At 48.7% G+C, this 18968-nt stretch overlaps 1 protein-coding gene across 5 annotated transcripts in view; it reads right to left on the bottom strand.

The window, feature by feature from the left end:
* The window catches only part of ST6GAL2 (ST6 beta-galactoside alpha-2,6-sialyltransferase 2), a 59087-nt gene that overhangs the window by 15459 nt on the left and 24660 nt on the right, over nucleotides 1-18968 (bottom strand). For all 5 annotated transcript variants that reach the window (XM_027555439.1, XM_027555438.1, XM_027555443.1 and 2 more), the window contains exons 2-5: nucleotides 14913-15819; nucleotides 8291-8388; nucleotides 6583-6684; nucleotides 2049-2223 (exon numbers count right to left, since the gene is read on the bottom strand). In XM_027555439.1, coding sequence (XP_027411240.1) covers nucleotides 2049-2223; nucleotides 6583-6684; nucleotides 8291-8388; nucleotides 14913-15771 — 1234 coding nt within the window. In that variant the 5' untranslated portion in view covers nucleotides 15772-15819. The remainder of the gene's footprint in view (nucleotides 1-2048; nucleotides 2224-6582; nucleotides 6685-8290; nucleotides 8389-14912; nucleotides 15820-18968) is intronic.

Here is an 18968-nt window from a genome sequence, read left to right as displayed (position 1 = left end):
ACTGTGAAGAAGGCTGAGCGCCAAAGAATTGATGCTTTTGAACTGTGGTGTTGGAGAAGACTCTTGAGAGTCCCTTGGACTGCAAGGAGATCCAACCAGTCCATTCTGAAGGAGATCAGCCTTGGGATTTCTTTGGAAGGAATGATGCTAAAGTTGAAACTCCAGTACTTTGGCCACCTCATGCGAAGAGTTGACTGATTGGAAAAGACTCTGATGCTGGGAGGGATTGGGGGCAGGAGGAGAAGGGGATGACAGAGGATGAGATAGCTGGATGGCATCACTGACTGGATGGACGTGAGTCTGAGTGAACTCTGGGAGTTGGTGATGGACAGGGAGGCCTGGTGTGCTGCAATTCATGGGGTCACAAAGAGTCAGACACCACTGAGCGACTGAACTGAACTGAACTGAACCTGCCACTTGTGGTTATAATATAATTACGTATCTGTACCCTTTGCTCTGGGAATTTTGCAGTGTCTCCTAGGAGAATACCCAGAGTAATCTTTCACTCACAGAAAAAATAGAACACAACATGGACTTCCCTGGTGGCACAGTGGCTAAGAATCCACCTGCCAGTGCAGGAGACACAGGTTCGATCCCTGGTCCAGGAAGATCCCACATGTCGCAGGGCAACTAAGCCTGTGCGCCACAAGAGAAGCCACCAGAACGAGCAGCTTGCGCACCACAACCAGACAGTATCCCCTCTCTCCACAACTAGAGAAAACCTGCACACAGCAATGAAGACCCAGCTCAGCTAAAAATAAATAAATAAATATTAAAAAAAAAACAACCACCTTAGAATCTGACAAAGTGCCTTGGAAACAAAGTGTTTCAAAGGCATGACATAAAATGGGTGAGGGAGCTCTGCTTAAGGAAAATAACATGCAGTCATGAATTTTGTCTTGAATTCTGCATAAAATATTTCATATTTTTATAATACCTCAAAACTGCTCTAAACCCACAAGCCTCACTTTGCATGCTTCTTGGGCCTGCATCACTGACCAACTCACGTCACTTCCATAAACATTCCTTTAGTCATGGTTATCACCTGTGCAGCCCAGTGCAGGTTGTATATTCATTAATACTAGGGTAGAGACTGCTACAGTGTTTTATGGACAAAATTCCTATCCTGGGTTTCCACTGCAGCTTTCATATGCCAAGGGGAGCTAAGGTCTTTCTTAATATCACCCTATTCAGGTGCCACCAAGACAATAACAGGGCAAGAGGCTGAAACATGGGAAAAGAAATGGGTTAAGACCACATTTGAGGATAAAAACCTGAGTGCAAACAATACACTAGGCCAAGTGTGATGCCCTTGTTACACAAAGTCCACTATCCTGTGGAGAGAGTGGTGCTCAGCCTGAGAATCCTGCTACTCAAAGCCCAGACCCACTGGTGACCTTGCAACCCCTGGGAGGTGGTCCAGTGGCCATGAATTCCCATCCTCGACCTGGCCCCACATCAACAATGTGCATGCGAGTGGTGGTGGTCCTGAGCGGCCCTGAGGTCTCCACCCCTTGAGTCTGGGGGGCCTCTGACGGCTGTGACCCACAGAGTGTCCTCGGGCTTCTGCCCTGAGAAAGCCTGCTTCCACTTCCTGTCACTGGAACACCTGCCAGGAGCCCTGAGCTTCCATCAAGAGTCCAATTACCATGAGGCCACCATCTACAAGCACATGGTCACCAGGCCAGCTGAGCTGCAACCCCCCAGGCATCCAGCAGATGGGCCCAACAGGGGGAGCAAGGTCACCCCATGGGGCAGCTGAATGCCCGCAAGTGACTCCATGAGTCTGGAACAAAGGGGTCACCCAGCTGGGCCCTTCCTGACACACTCCATCATGAGAGAAAATGAAACAGTTCATTTCAGATCTTGGAATGTTGAGGTAGTTTCTTACTCGCCTGCAGAAACTGAAACAGAGTCTTTGCACTCTTTTTAGTGAATCTATCTTCCCTCTAAAGACACCCTCTAGATGCTCTTGTATAGCACGGATGTACAGTCACTTAGCATGAACCTACACCTGCTGCTACTCACCCAACCTGATAGCCACATACCGATAAAGCCAGAGGACGGCGGGTTGGGCTGGATCTTCTCCTTCGTGTTCTCCTGGATGATGTCCCAAAGCTGCCAGATAAACTTGGGGTGAAGAATGTAAAATGGCTGGTTCGGGTTTCTCTGACGATGCTGAACATACGGTGTGAACAGGTTGTAATCTGGCTTCTTGTACCACTAAGAGAAAAAAACACACAGTCAAGGCAGAGGTCCACACTGTGAAAAGGAAACTGGGCAGTGCTGGGGTTGTGGGTAGTTAGAGGCTGAGGACCAGACTGGGAGGGGGGTTAGGATGCCCCTTCTGTAGGCACTTCTACACTGGATGAGGGGTGAGTGAGTATAGGGGCTGAGGTCCAGCCTGGGGGACTGGTGCTTATTCTTTAGTAAAAGGAGGGAGAAGGGCTAGAGCAGAGTCAGCAGACTTTTCTAGAAGGGGCCAGGTAGTAAAAGAGGTTAGGCTTTGGGGCCATGGGGTCTCTGCTGCAACTCCTGGGCTCCACTGTATACTTACATGGAAAGCAGCCACAGATGGTACAATATGTGGCTGTGTTTCAATAAAACTTTATTTACAAAAACAAAGGCAAACAAACAAAAAAGAAGTAAAGAAAAACAAACAAACAAAAAAAACAAAGGGAAAAAAAACAAAAACAAAAAACAGGGCCAGATGGCCCATGGCCATGGTTTCAATCACTGTATTTCAGAAATATGCTTTCCCAATCTAATCTCTAGTTCAAAAACATGTCAGCTGTTGCCTGGGGTTGGGGCCAGGTCTGGGAGGTGAATGAATGACACAAAGGACTCTGCAATGATGGGGAGATTCTGTTCCTTCATTGTGGTGCTGAATACAGGACTGTATACATTTGCTGCTGCTGCTGCTAAGTCACTTCAGTCATGTTTGACTCTGTGCGACCCCATAGATGGCAGCCCACCAGGCTCCCCCGTCCCTGGGATTCTCCAGGCAAGAACTCTGGAGTGGGTTGCCATTTCCTTCTCTAATGCATGAAAGTGAAAAGGGAAAGTGAAGTCGCTCAGTTGTGTCCGACTCCTAGCGACCCCATGGACTGCAGCCCACTGCCCAGCAACACACACATGTACAAAGATTACACATAAATGATTGCATGAAACCTCTTCATGGAGGGGTTTGATGGAGGGGCTTATGTAACTCAATGAAGCTATGAGCCATGCTGTGCAGGACCACCCAAGACCGATGGGTCATAGTAGAGACTTCTGACAAAACGTCCACTAGAGAAGAGAATGGCAATCTGCCCCAGTATTCCTGCCTCAAGAACCCCATGAAGGGCATGAAAAGTCGAAAAGATAAGACATCAGAAGATGAGCTCGGCCATGCACTCCATTGGGTGGCAATGAGTTGCACACAACTTAGCTATTGAACAACAACAATTATATGAAAACATATACACTAAGGTTGATTTTTAAAAAGTCTTCAGAAGCATCTCAGGTGCCACCAAGAAGTGGGGTTTGGAGAAGGTGTATGGGGAGGGGTTCATCCGGCTGACCGTCCCTTCAAATAGACGCCTCGGGCAAAGATACTGGTGTTTCTGCTCAGTGGTGTCTGACACTTTGCAACGCCATGGACCATGCCTGCCAGGTTCCTCTGTCCATGGGATTCTCTAGGCAAGAATCCTGGAGTGGGTAGCCAACCCCTCCTCCAGCAGATCATCCCAAGCCAGGGATCAAACTTGGGTCTCCTGCATTGCATGCAGATTTTTTATCTTCTGAGCCACCAAGGAAGCCTGGGCTTGTATTACGATCCTACATAACAGTCCCTGGTTGAATGTGGTCTGTGGCTTTAAACATTTTGAGAAGAATAATTTGAACTGTGGCCCCCAAACCCCGGGGGGCAGTTAGAGAGAAGCTCAGGGTCTTCGCCACCTCCTCCAGACCCTCATGGAGCAGAAGCAGAGCCTGGTTTCCCAAGAGTGGCACAGTCACTGCCCATGTCCATTGATCAGACAGCTCATGCCCTGAGCTGGGAAGCTTCTAAATCAGGAGGAAACAAGGCCCACAGCCAGAGACTCTCATGGGTCCAAAACAGCAAGAAAGCTGTCAGAACTTAAAACCACAGACCTCAGACTGGAAGGAAGCTGACAAGTGCAAACACCCACTTGATGCTGGTTCTCAGTAGAAGGTGTGTGTGGGAATTGATTAGAGAGCTCTCTCAAAATCACAGGTGGAGGCTGGATACGGCCGGATTCCTGGGAACAGGGCTTTGGAGATGTGCGGGATAAGCCTTTAGGAGATGCTGATGTGCACTCCTGGGTGAGAATAGTTAGAGTCATGCCAGGTGTGTGTCCAGCCTCTGTCTCAGAATGCATGGTGACAGAATGCTTCTTCCAGAGGGACAGTCCATCATGGGCAGCTCTTTTGGAAAGGTACCCCCCGATAGGGCTGAAATCTGTTCCCATCTTCATCAGAGGAAGCTGGCATCCTCTGGGGTCATGGAAAACAAGTCCACAGCCAGTGGCACAGCTTATAGCATTGCTCATGGGGATAAAGTGCAGCCCAATTTCCTAGCCCCCTTTCAGAACAAGTAGAATGGCTTTTCACGCCAGGCTTCCCCAAAGTACAGAGGTTGTGAATGTAATTCTCTTATATATATATTTTTTCAAATAAAGAGCTGACTCACTGGAAAAGACCCAACTCATTGGAAAAGACCCTGATGCTGGGAAAGACTGAGGGCAGGAGGAGAAGGGTGTGGCAAAGAATGAGATGGTTGGATGGCACCACTGACTCAATAGAAATGAGTCTGAGCAAACTCTGGGAAATGGTGAAGGACAGAGAAGCCTGGCGTGCCGCAGTTCATGGGGAAGCAAAGAGTTGGACGTGACCTAGTGATTGAGCAACAACAACTTACTTTTGGCTGTGCTGGGTCTCTGTTGTTATGCACAGGCTTTCTCTAGTTGCTGGGAGCAGGGGCTACTCTCTAGTTGTGGTGCTCAGGCTTCTCATCCAGGTGGCTTTTCTTGTGGTGGAGCACAGGCTCTAGGTCACTTGGGCTTCAGTAGCTGCAGCACATGGGCTCAGTAGTTGTGGCTCCCAGGCTCTAGAGCGCAAGTTCAGTAGTTGTGGTGCATGGGCGTAGTTGCTCCATGGCATGTGGGATCTTCTGGGATTAGGGATCAAATCCATGTCTTCTGCATTGGCAAGTGGATTCTTTACCCCTGAGCCACCTGGGAAGCCCACTCCCTTATATTTTGCTGGCTGGCAAGAATATTGTTTTTTTGCCTTTTTATACTGCTCATGGGGTTCTCAAGGCAAGAATACTAAAGTGGTTTGCCATTCCTTTCTCCAGTGGATCACATTTTGTCAGAATTCTCCGCCACAACCCGTCCATCTTGGGTGGCCCAACACAGCATGGCTCATAGTTTCATTCAGTTAGACAAGGCTGTGGTCCATGTGATCAGATTGGTTAGTTGACTGTGATTGTGGTTTTCATTCTGTCTGCCCTCTGACAGATAAGGATCAGAGGCTTATGGAAGCTTCCTGATAGGAGAGAAAGTCTGAGGGGGAAACGGGGTCTTGTTCTGATGGGTGGGGCCATGTTCAGTAAATCTTTAATCCAATTTTCTGTTGCTGGGTGGGGCTGTGTTCCCTCCCTGTTGCTTGACCTGAGGCCAAACTATGGTGGAGGTAATGAAGATAATGGTGACCTCCTTCCAAAGGTTCCATGCATGCACTGCTGAACTCAGTGCCTCAGACCCTGCAGCAGGCCACTGCTGACCCACGCCTCCCCCGGATATTCATTGGAAGGACTGATGCTGAAGCTGAAACTCCGTTACTTTGGCCACCTGATGAGAAGAACCATCTCATTGGAAAAGACCCTGATGCTGGGACATATTGAAGGCGGGAGGAGAAGGGGACAAGAGAGGATGAGATGTTTGGATGGCATCGCAGACGCGATGGACATGAGTTTGAGTAGGCTCTGGGAGTTGGTGATGGACAGGGAAGCCTGCGTGCCCTAGGGGTCACAAAGGCAGAACTGAGTAACTGAACTGAACTGAATAATCTTGTTTATCCTCTATTCTATAAGATTAAGAAGGTTTGGAGACAGAAGCCAAAGAGCTGCACACTCAAGAAAAACCTGTGACAGGCTCCATTTCAATAATAATGAGTTGTGGAGTCACAAAGCTTAGCCTGTCCCACCAAGAACTTCCCATTTATTTCAAAATATCTTTTAAAAAATGGGAAGGTGATGTAATCATCCTACAATGGAAAAATTCAGCATGTAAGCAGTCCAATTTCCGGTATGACTAGGACTTTCCTAGCATCTAGATGTTGTACGTTTTGTTTTTTTAAGTCCTCCAGAACAAAAACACTTTATCATCAGAGGGTTGATGCTCACCATGGAGCTACTGCAACTGGGAGTCAAACAGTATGAGCATATGTGAATTTAATTAGCGCCTATGATCAGTTTCATTCCGCCTGTCCAAGTTCAGTCCCTGACTTCTTCCTGTTATGTATCAGTCAAAGGCACCATCTGACCTGCAAGGGTCAGGGCACCAAGGAAATACTCACCAGGTTAAGATTTGCAGAATAAGGAGCTGGGTCCCAGGCCACCAAGATGACATCTTTATACAATGCACTGTCCATGAAGTGGTAGCTGGGGTTGGTTAGAATCTGCAAATATATACAAAAATCACTGCAAAGCAAGGGCTTAGGTCTTCAGAATTAGTATTTTTTAAAAGGTGAAAACTTGTTTTTTATAATCTTATTTATTTTTGGCTGTGCTGGGTCTTGGTGTTGGGCAGGCTTTTCTCTAGTTGTGTTGTGCGGGCTTCTCAGTGAAGTGGCTTCTCTTGTTGCAGAGTACAGGCTCTAGGGCATGCAGGCTTCAGTAGTTGCGGCACTTGGGCTTGGTAATTGCAGTTCCCAGGCTCTAGAGCACAGCTCAGTAGTTGTGGCACACGGGCTTAGTTGCTCTGCAGCATGTGGGATCTTCCTGGACCAGGGATCGAACCTGTGTCTCCTGCATTGGCAGGTGGATTCTTTACCACGGAGTCACCACAGAAGCCCAAGAAGTGAAAATTTAAAAGAGGAATTGGAAAAAAATGTTCCTCAGATTTTCTAGGGGAGGGAGAAAGGCAGGCTTTACATACTAGAAATTTAGAAAATATCTGGAGAAAGGAGGGGGGAGCAGTTTCCTTTTTTAAGAAAAGAGCCCTCAATGGACCCATCTAAAGATACCAGCTCTGGATTGAATCCCCTGGCTCCTCGGCTACCCCAAAAGGCTCTTCTTCAGTGGCTTTCACAGGTCATTGAGGGTGAGCTGCAGACCTAGAAAAACCAGAATCTTCAGGTGCCTCCCTGAGACAAACAGCCTCAGGACAAATGGAGCCCAGAGATCTGGAGACTGGGGCCCTCTCTGGCCCTGGGTGAGTCCTTCAATTTCATCTGCCCATCACCTTTTTAAAACTAGAGTTTGGTGGTGGGGTGGGGAGGGGGGAATGATGCATTGATTTGTCTCAGTTTTAAGACACTCTTCTTCACATCTTAGTATTTCTGAAGTTAGGGTGTATCACAGTGACAGGTGTCTTAATTTGCTGGAGCTTATCTTCTCCTCTTTGAAAAGCTGTCGTCAGACAGAAGAGGAATCTTCAATCAGTGGCGTCTCTGCATTCAGGAAGCAGGGCCTGACTCTCACCTCTCTCTCAGGCTGCGAGCCCAGGGCCTGATGCAGAAAGCACACCTTTTGTTCGGTAAGAAACTCACTAAAAATTTCTCATCACTGCATTTTTTACATACAGTTTGAAATGCTAGAAATTGTTGTGGTTTGTTCTGAGAATAATTTTGTTACGAATTTTGGAAAACATTCTTCTTAAGAACATACAGAAAAGAATCTTCCTTTTTAAAATTTTCAAATGACAATGACAAAGTGAAATTTCTGAGGTGTTCTGCTGCCCCTTGAATTCTGTATCTTTGCCTTTCTGCCCTCCACCCCTGATTTATTCTGTTTAACTTCCTTTTTCACAGTTCCCAGAACTCAGTGTGCTACCTATATATATTTCTACCTCGATTCTGATTTTTCCTTTTGATCTTATTTACTTTTTTTCCCCTCTTCACAGCACACATGAATTCCCAAGTCTCTGCATTTTTTCTCAGTAATTTTTTATTATTACAAAACCCTGAGATCATGGTCATGGAAAGCTGGGTGATTTCTCTTCATTCATCCAGTTAAGCTATTTACTTGTAAAACATACATCCATGAAAAGTCTACCCAGCTTACCTGGGAATTAATGATGCGGACGGTGGTTTTATTTCCGACATCTTTCTCGTAGCCACGTGTAGGAGCAGAGTTAAACCTCAAAACCGCATCATGGGAATCTGAGGGACACATGTGACAAAATGACTCTTTTTTTTGCCTCTGCATAAAAATCAGCATTATCTAGGAAAATATCTTAAAGCAAATCTTTCAATACCTGAAACTGGACCCCAGTAAAGTTCAGACACTCCTCCCCCCTCTCCACACACATTGTTCGGTATACTGTTTATTTAGAATGAGATCCTGGCTGGGGGCAAATAAACATGAAACCGTATCAATCCATTACAAGTGGTCCTACAGCATCTAAGTTATATTTAGATGCTTGGTATGCATTCATAGTCTTTAAGGACATGCTTTACGTGTGCAGGAAATGTCAAGATGTGTGTGTGTATCTAGACTGCTCTGTGGAGTCTCATGTGTTTCCTAGAAACAGTGCTGAAACCACAGTTAATCAGCTATAGGGAATTTCTATGGGTTTTCTCCAGTTTCAAAACAGTATGGAAGTTCCTTAAAAAACTAAAGCCAGAGCTACCATATGACCCAGCAATCTCACTCCTGGGCATATGTCAGAGAAAACTCTAATTTGAAACACACGCACCCCAGTGTTCACAGAAGCACTATTTACAACAGCCAAGACATGGAAGCAACCTGAGTGCCCACCAACAGATGAACAGAAGAAGATGCGGTACATCTATACAATGGAACGCTACTCAGCCATAAAAAAGACTGAAAAATGCCATTTGCAGCAACATGGATGGACTGAGAGATCATACCAGGTGAAGAAAGTCAGACAGAAAAAGACAAATCTATGATATTTTTATGCGGAATCTCAAAAAATGGTGACAAATGAACTTATTTATAAAACACAAACAGACTCACAGATATGGAAAACAAGCTTATGGTTACCAAAGGGAAAATGAGTAGGGAAGGGACACATTAGGAGTTTGAGATTAACAGACAGACAGTACTGTATATAAAATAGATAACCAATAAGTACCTACTGCATAGCACAGGGAGCCATACTCAATACCTTGTAATAACCTATAATGGAAATGACTCTGAAAAAGAATATATGTATGTATAACTGAATCACTCTGATGTACACCAGAAACTAACACAAAATTGTACATCAACTATATTTCAAGTTTTAAAAAAAATGACTCACCCATGTATAGTTTGTAACACTGTATAAGGGTCATTTGGAAACTATCAGCTCATTAAGTCATGCAGATCTTTCAAATATCTATGTATTTCATTATAAGGTATCAAATATCATATATATCACCATGGATACCATCACTTTTTAAGTTTGGGAAGCTTCTAAGCTCATGGTTGAAAGCTTTGTCACTGGCAATGAATACCGTTGGTTATGTTTCTAAAAGTGACAGGCTTACTTACTTCCTTTTTGAGAAAATACCTGCCAAATGTCCAAGTCTAAATTAAGTATATCTGTCTATCAGTCGTCTGTCCCAAGTATAACTGTGTTTCGTGATAAAAAAGGGCTCGTTCCACTCACAGCTCAATCACAAGAGTGCTTTTCTACTGGGGGCTGGTTTGCAGAAATGCTTTCATTGTTATTTCCCATTTGGTCTTAAAAACACATGTACTTCAAAGACTGAAATATAATAAAACCAATCATTTTTACTGCTTCATCAAGGGCATCCATATTTGGAACTGGCACCCTTTCCTGTTACTGTTAAGCTTGGCAGCAAAGCATTCCATGAAGGCTAGTAACATTGGGTACCACTGCTTTGATCTGTTTTATCCACTGCTGCTCCTGCATCATCCTATTCAACTGCCAACAGCCAAAAGGACCTGTGAGTGCTATAATGGAAATAGTTCTCACCTTGTGAACCCCTGAAAGGGTCTCGGGGACTCCAAGTGCAAGGTCACACACTCTATGAACTGCTGACCTGGGGCAAAAGTGGGGTGGCCTCCAGGCACTGAGAGGTAATCAGGGTGGGCACCAGGGCCAGAGGTAGGATGCTAGCACTCCTGGACCATTTCTCTCTCTAATCCAAGCCGCCTCAACACAGCCTCCATCTAGAGGTAAGGTGAACAAATGGAGGAGGCCAGGCAGTGGGTGCATTTCTAATTGATTATGTAGAAACTTCAAATTAATCGATCACTGCAGCAAATGCCCCAGGTTTTAAAAGCTGGTGTTCTACACTGAAAGTGTTAGTTGCTCAGTCATGTCTGACTCTTTGCAACCCTATGGACTGTAACCCACCAGGCTTCTCTGTCCATGGGATTCTCCAGGCAAGAATACTGGAGTGGGTAGCCATTTCCTTCTCCAGGGGATTTTTCCCAACCCAGAGATCAAACTCTGGTCTCTTGTACTGTAGGTGGATTCTTTACCATCTAAGCCACCAGGGAAACCCTGTTCTACACTGAGGTGTGTTTTAAGCCTCAGAAGGACTTGACAAGGCACAGGGCACAGAAACGCAATCTAGCTTCACTCTTCTGGAAGTGGTATGAGTTTGAAGAGTTAAGAGGTCAATTTCGTGGAGGACATAGAGAGACAGGGACAGAGACTGAACCTCCTCCAGCTGTCAGGGAGCAGAAGGGACCAGGATGGGAGGGGGAGTGTGCAGAGGACGAGCAGAGTCCATCAGGCAGATCTTGCCTGGCTGTGCCTCTCCCAGATAATCGCCTTAAAAACTGAACTGTCCATTCACATTTAGAGGGAGAGGAACGGATCAGACAGGAGACAGGAGAAGAGAACATAGAGTCAGTCATTTCTGGAGGACACATTTCCAGGCAAGAGCCACTTCACGTTGACCTTGAGAACAGAGCCAGGCTCAGCACATCACTGAGGAAGATGAAAACCCTGCAGGGAGTGGCCGGCCAGAAGGCACAGCAGCATGAAATCCAGACCCAGCCCCGGTCGCTGCATTCCCAGAGCCCCCAACCCTTCCTGAGGGCAGGAATCTGTAGAGGGAGCCCACGCCCCAGTCTCCGGGGAACAGCCTGCCAGAGACAGTTCTTCTTCCTCCCAAACCCGCCACTCAGGTCTTTCTCACCTCACTGTGACTTTCACAATGTGCTCGCTCCAATCTTGGCTCTGGAGCAATCTTTCCCTAATGAGACCCTGATCCATCACTTCTCCGCTTTAAGATTTCAGAGCTTTGCACCAGGAAGCCAGGGATGGAGTTGGAGTTTCTGAGACCCAGACTGGAGTTCAAACCTGGCTCCATCCTCTGTGTCTCTAGGTGCATCAGTTTCCTTTATCTACAAAATGGGAATAATCTTGTCTGTCACTTGGCATCACAAGGCTGGTTAACACAAAAGCATGGAGGATGGGAACTTCCCTGCAGTAACAGGGAAGACCCTACACATTGCTGTTGTTCAGTCACTAAGTCGTGTCCAACTCTTTGTGGCCCCATGGACTGCAGCTCTCCAGGCTTCCCTGTCCTTCACTATCTCTCGGAGTTTGCTCAGACTCATATCCATTAAGCCCAATGATGCCACCCAACTATACGTGGTACCTACTATTATGATCATTATGTGAAGCCTAACTTCTGGAGAATGACATATGAGAGCATGGGGCGGACTTGCCACTAGTCCAGCTTATCTGTTGGCTCTCCACCCCCAGCCTCTTGTGCTCTCCCTCATCACCCACACACTGAACTGTTTTTCTCGTCCACCTGCTCAGCTGGCCTCAGACATCAGCCCTCGAGGGGTGGCCAGATTCCAAGTTCATCTCTTCCCTGTCTGTCTACGTGTCTCTCTGTCCTTCTAATTGTGAAGTGTCTCTTTATAGTCTGTCTTTCCCACCAGACAGCAGAAGATTTGAGGTTAGGGCTGGGCCTCATCCATCTTTCCATCACTAGTGGTGAGCACAGTGGCTTGTGAAGAGTTTGGGACCATGGTTGTTGAATGACTATATGACCTGCTCTCTTGCTTTTTAAAGCAATGGTAACAGGATGCCAAATTCCAAGTTCACCCAGGAAGACGTCCCCTCCCTGCAAGGCTTCTCTCCATCCTCCCATTTCCCACATGCTGGCCGGAATCTGAATTTCAAGGAACAGACTTGATCTCGCATTCCAGGCGATGCCTGTTAGCTTAGGGCAGACGTGTCTTGTCTAGAGCGTGCTTCCCCAGGATGGCTGCTAGTGAGCTCACAAATAATTATTATTTACAGAACAGGTGAAAAAAGATCATCTCATGACTCTAGCAATGAGTGTTCCATGTTTCCAAAACAGTTCACTTTGCTTTTCAGTAACATATTCAAAGTGGAGGTGTTTACAGCTGCTACACTGTTCTCAAAAACAATGACAAGGTATGCCTCAGTGCAACGGAATTGGGGAAACACTGTGGCACCGCAGCAGCCAGAAGAGGGAGCTGCTGAGGCAACCCCGGGGCATCCCTGGTTCCCTTGGGGAGGGGGCCCAGGGAGATTTTCTAGCTCTGCCCTCATAAGACCAGAACCTCCTGCAAGTCTTCTGATCTTCACTTAGCCAATTCACAAGTACAATAGATGCTTAGGGGTTAAGATGAGTTTAGTTAAACAGTACAGCATGCGCTATTGGTGGCTCAGATGGTAGAGAATCTGCCTGCAATGAGGGAGACGCGGGTTCAATCCCTGCGTCAGGAAGCTCCCCTGGAGAAGAGAACGGTTATCCACTCTTATATTCCTGCCTGGCGAATTCCATGGACAAGGAAGCCTGGTGGGCTACAGTCCATGGGGTTGCAGAGAGTCAGACACTACTGAGCCACTAACACAAAGCATGCCCAATTCCAAGCTTCCTGAAGAAACTGGCTCTGTGACTTTGTTCTCATCAAGAGAGGTGCTAACAACTGTGTATTTATAAGTGTGTGTACATTCAGTTCATGTCAGCACCTGGCATCATGAGGGCTGATGCTGAGATGCCAGCTTATGAAAATGAAAGGCTTCTTTCTTGTCTTTACAAATGGAATTGTGCTATATTATATACTCTTAAAAAGGCAGATACAAAACTGGATTCAAAGGAAACGAAGCAAAACAATAGAGAATTTTAAAAAATTTCCAAGTGTTGGTTCTTCACGTACCTTTCTACAATTCTAAACATGAACCTTTGTGTGAGCGCAGATGCTGTCAATTAAATCTGGTTGCCAGAAACTAAGAAAGATATAACTGACACATCGTGTTCCCCAGAAACATGGAATTCCCAGGGCCATTCACACTCTCTTCTGAATTCTGAACAGAAAAGAATTTATAAGACTCTGGTCAAATAGAAGAGAATTTATAAGACTCTGGTTGGGGATATTTACGCCCAAATAAAGAGTGAGGGAATTCTGCCTGATGGATGAAAGCAATGCAAACACACAGGTAGGAGGCAGTGGGGCTTAAAACAAAGCAAAAATAAAAAAAAACAAGAGCAAGTCGGCGCCTGCTTTAAAGCATGCTGGTTAAATTCCTCCTTCCGTGATTAATCATGTCCTGGGAACCAGAGGGAAGTGTGGCTTTACTTCACCCCAGGGGCCCCTGAGCCAGAGCTCCCTCCTAATTGGAAGCAGCCGCTCTGCTCAGCTTTGGCCGCAAGTTTCTGTGACACTCGGACAACGTGATTATGAGCCTGCTTAATGTCAGCACGGGGACACTGGGACTCCAGGCCGCAAGCCCAGGCTTGAGCTTTGTTTTTTTCCAACTTGTTAAGAATTTCAGATTCAGCCTCATTGCCGAGACCCTGTGGGAGTAGGTCTGGGCTGTGCAGCCTGGTGATGGGGCATCAGCCACTCCTAGAGGACATGGAAAATGCCCCGGCCCCAGAGATGGCGATGACTCCTTTCTGTCCAGTGGGCAGTGACCCCTGCAGATTGCGTCCAGGGGGGCTGAGCTAACACCGTCCACCGTGAGGAGTTACAGGGGCGTGGTTTTACATCTGGCCTCGAGGCCAAGGCTGCGTCCAGTAGGCACTTGATTTCTTAGCACCTAGTACAGAAACCTGCCCAGAGGAGGGGCCACGTGTCTGCCTAAGGAGTGGAGGAGCTACCGGATCACCGGTGCTGCAGCTGGCTGGGCTGGTCACAAGGGTGTCGAGGGCCTGAAACTAGACTGCAGTTTCTTGAGAAGGGACTCTGCATCTAGATGTGGGAACCCTCCTCACTTGCCTGCTGCCAGCATGCCCCACAAATCTGGGGCTCCAGGCTGCAACAACAACCCTTACATGTATTTCCAGACAGCCTACCTGCCTGTCCAGTGGCCTTCAGGTTTCCCAGTCCCCATAAGGGCGGGGAGGAGGCCTTAAAATTAACCTTTCTCTCTACAGCAATGCAGGAGACACAGGAGATGCAGTTCGATCCCTGGAGAAGGGAATGACTACCCATTCCAGTATTCCAGTATTCCAGTATTCCAGGAAGAATACCTATTCCAGTATTCTTGCTTGGGGAATCTGCTTGGGGACAGAGGAGCCTGGTGGCCTGCAGTCCATGGGGTCAGAAAGAGTCGGATATGACTTAGCGAATAAATAACAATAAAAGGAGACCTCTGCTGGATCCACCGGGGTTCATTCGGTCCCAGGGAAAGAAGACCCAAGACTCTCCAGAAACACAGTGTCAGACTGGCCGCCCTGGGGGTAGGGGTCGGGTGGCCTCGGGGACCCACCTATCTCCTCGCCCAGAGATGAGTTGAGGATGGCGCCTGCCGACGTGACCACGGCGCAGGTCCGGAGCCTGCGCGGGAGCAGCCGGCTGAGTGGCACCGGAGGGACCAGTGCGCGCCAGCCGAGTGCCGAGAAGGGCGGCTCAGTGCCGTCCAGGGTGCGCACCTGCACGCGGCCCCGCAACGCGCACAGCAGCTCGGTGCGGCTCCGCCCGGATGCGCGGCGCCCCCGGAAGCGCACGCCGTGCTTGTTGGCGCGCAGGTAGGCACCCATGGCCTTCTGCAGACGCGGGTGCAGCATGCGCGCCGACGCATCGCCCTTCCAGAGCCGTCGCAGCAGGGCCCGGGACATGGACGAGTACAGCCGCTCCCCGTCCTCGCCCCGCGCGCTCAGGCTTTGCCTCCGTGGCCCTCGCTTTGCCCGCCGTCCGGGGGCTGCGCGTGGCGGCCGAGCCCCCTCCGGGCCTGGGTCCCCAGGGAAGAGGCGCCCCGACGTGCCCGGAGCGGAGTCCTCCGGGGCAAAAGCGCTTAGGGACGTTCTCCCTGTCTGGACCGAAAGAAACTCTTGTTCACGTTCAAAGCCATCTCCGGCCCATGTCCGCAGGGGGCCAGATGGGAGTCCCCGGGGAGACCCCCGCCGCAAGTCCGCGCCCTCGGGCAGGCCCTCTGAGGCCCCCATAATGGCCCGCTGCCTCCCTTGTGCGGGCAGCAGCCTCCGGGTCTCCAGAAAGGAGAAGGAGCTGGGCGCAGGCTTGGCTGGGCTGCTGTCGGTGAAGTAGAGGAAGATCACCACAAAGAAGAGCCCCCATGCAAACACCCCGCAGAGCATTCCTTGTCTCCATTGCTTCAGGTGCGGTTTCATGGCAGGTCCACGGGGTTAGCGCCTGTGTCCTGAGATGGCGACCTGGACCTGAAAACAGAGGGTGTCACAGTGAGCCACGCACGAAAGCGCTGGGGACAGTCCATCCTAGAGGGTCTCTTGGGGCGGTTGGAAGGAGCATCAGAAACCAGGATGGCCTGGAGCTCCGGCTAAATTCAGCGCTCATACGCCCCCACTCTGAATGCCTACAGAACAAGAAGTCCCATCCCCTCAACCCAGGGTCTTGGGAGAAGGGAGGTGAGCTCGGTGTACCATGGAGAACTACCCAAGGCACCTTGGTGATGTGTCTGCCTGCCCACCATCACGACTGCTTAATTCTCCCCGCTGCCCCCTTCCCCGACCCCTCCCCACAGCTGGTTCCAGATTTCAGTTTAGTGAAGCTGGCAGCAGGGCTCAGTCCGGGTCGCCCTCTCTCGTCACAACACTGGCTCAGAGCTCAGATCCTGTACAACAAAGGGCCAAGCGCTTCTAAGGGAAGCTTCCCCACAGTGCCCCGATGGTCCCTAGTAAGTGATGACCCAGCCACTGAGGCTGCAGGGGAAGGTTATGTTAGGGTGTCTGTGGACCTCAAAACACCCCCAGATGTTCACCCTCACCACCAGCCTCTGATAGAGTAAGATGGACAAATGTCGAAATTTTAAATAAGGGAGCAGATGAGGAGATGGGAGCAGATGAGGTTTTCATGCGAGGGCAAGGGGTTTACTTAGATAAGAACTGAAACCAAGTGGGCGATCCCTAGGTCAGTGTGGTCACCTGAGGAAGCTACACAGAGTCTCTTGTGGAAAAAATGATGTGCTAGGGTGAGAAACCCACACGCCTTATGGCCCTGTAGCTGATTACAGATGGACATGGGTCCTTCGCTCTCTTCCCATGGAGAGGTGGGTCTGGGTCTCTCCCATTTGAGCAGGGGGAGTGCTCTGACCAGTTACCAGTCTCAGGTCCAGCAGCTTCCATGTCCTGCCTTTAAAATGCTCACGAGGGAGGAAGTAGTCACCAGCAGAAGCAGACATCTCTCCACGGACTGAGAGATGCCCAGCTGAGCCCTGGCTGTCCAGTTGTCCCAGCCCACTACCATCCTGGACTCCAGCCCAGTGGAACGTTCAGATGATTCCAGTTCTGTCCAGCCTCTGGCGGCAGCTGCATGTAAGACCCCAAGCGGGAACCCAGTGGAGCCAGTTAACCCTCAGAACCAGGCATGATAAAGACACTGGTTTAAAGTGATAGAGGTTGCTCTTCTGAGCCACAGGTCTGGAGCTGATTCGTTACATCAGAAATGATCATTGGAACAGGCTCTGCTAGAAAAGCCAGATGAGAAGTTCCCCAGATGCCTCAACAGTCATGCACCCTTGAGACAAGTCCAGCCTCTCAGAGGGATTATGTGAAGAGCAACATTCACTGAAGTGTTTTTTAAGTTGTGGCTTCTTAAAAGCTGCTGTCTGCTTGACACATCAAAGCAAGGCTGTAGATTTCCTTCGCAGCCACACATCAAACCCACACACAGAGCATGGTCTCACCAAGCCAGACACACTCATGCCAGCGAACAAATGTACAAGAAATAGTGCCAGCAGTTAACTTGCTCTCTGTCAGACTCTGTGCTCACTTAACATGCTTCCTTCGTTATCTTATTTGGTCTTCCCAGCACCTGGTCAGGCTTCCCAGGTGGCGCTAGTGGTAAAGAATCCACCTGCCAATGAAGGAGACATAAGAGATGCAGGTTCAATCCCTGGGTTGGGAAGAGCCCCTGGAGGAGGAAATGGCAGCCCACTCCAGTATTCTTGCCTGGAAAATTCCATGGACAGAAGAGGCTGGGGGGCTACAGTCCATGGGGTTGCACAGAGTTGGACATGACTGAAACGACTTAGCACAGTGCCTAGTTAAGTAGGAAACACTGCTGTGTCCATTTTATAGAGGAGGGGGTTGAAGCCCAGAGAGGTTAAGTAACTTGCCCAAAGCCACAGAGATAGCACGCAGTAGACAGCACCAAAAAAGCCACCTGCTTACACTTTTAATGCTAAGTTCTGACTCCATCTGATGGTACCAGATGAGGCTGTCTATTCTAAATACGCCAAACTGTGGGACTCTGAATACACATTTCCATTCCTGACCGTCTCGGCAATGTCCTGGTACTGGAAAAGCTTCTCAGGGACTCTTGAGGGACAGCCAACGAGCAGCGTCCCCAGACAGACACTGCCTGGGGACCACACTGAGCAGAAACTGCTAAATGATCTTCCCAAACCTGTCCACTCAGGAGCCCACGCTTCAAACTGTGATGCCCCAGACTGATGATCGAAAAGCTGTTTCCAGGATCTCAACATTTCTATTAGCAATCACAAAATTACCCTTAATAACAGTTATTCTGTGTTTCCTCCAGCTGAGCACCATGCCGCATTGCTCTGACACCAACCACCGCAGCTAGCAGGGCCCCCACGGGGAAAAGACTCAGTCCCACACGATGGCCCCACTTCAGACACCAGCCTGGAGCGGGCTCCCCAGGCCACTTGCACTTCTGGCAGTTTGGCTACTGATCTGGGGGCTCCCTTAAGTTTGAAGATTTGCTAAAGAGACTGGCAGAACTCAGGAAAGCACTAATATTAATACACACCAGTGATCACAGTCTCTGGGAAAGGGATACACAGAGTTTGAGGGGTGGGTGGGGGTAGTCCCAAGGGCAGAGGTTCCAGGCTCTCTATACCTGGGGTCTAGGAATGTCACATGAGCGACATGAATGTGTTGACCAATCACAAAGCTCCACTGAGCCCTGACCCGAGTTTAGTTGGGGTTTCACTAGGTGGACATCACTGACTGAATACTTGGCCATGTGACTGAATTCAAACTCCAGTTGCCTTCCCACCTCCAGAGGTCAGGCTGGCCCCAAACCCCCACCATCTCATCACTGGATTGGTCTTTCTGGTGATTGCCCCCATCCTGGAAGGTTCACCAAGACTGACCTCTTTAGCACAACAAAGACCCTCTTATAACTCAGGAGATTCCAACGGTTTTAGAAGCTCCATTTCTAGACCTGGGACAAAGACCAATTCTTTGTACTGCAGTAAGGCAGTAGTAGCTAATTTAAAAGGTAGTCTTTCTGCTCCTGGCTGGAAATCCTCATTACTGCCGGCTGCACTGGGAATAGCTTTGAGCTAATCCTGGCAGGTCACTAAAGAATAGGAAACAGAGGC

Source organism: Bos indicus x Bos taurus, chromosome 11 (assembly GCF_003369695.1).
Source record: "Bos indicus x Bos taurus breed Angus x Brahman F1 hybrid chromosome 11, Bos_hybrid_MaternalHap_v2.0, whole genome shotgun sequence".
In the NCBI taxonomy this organism is placed as follows: Eukaryota; Metazoa; Chordata; class Mammalia; order Artiodactyla; family Bovidae; genus Bos; species Bos indicus x Bos taurus.
The sequence above is the reverse complement of the archived record's forward strand: the minus strand, read 5'-3'. Positions and strand labels throughout refer to the sequence as shown.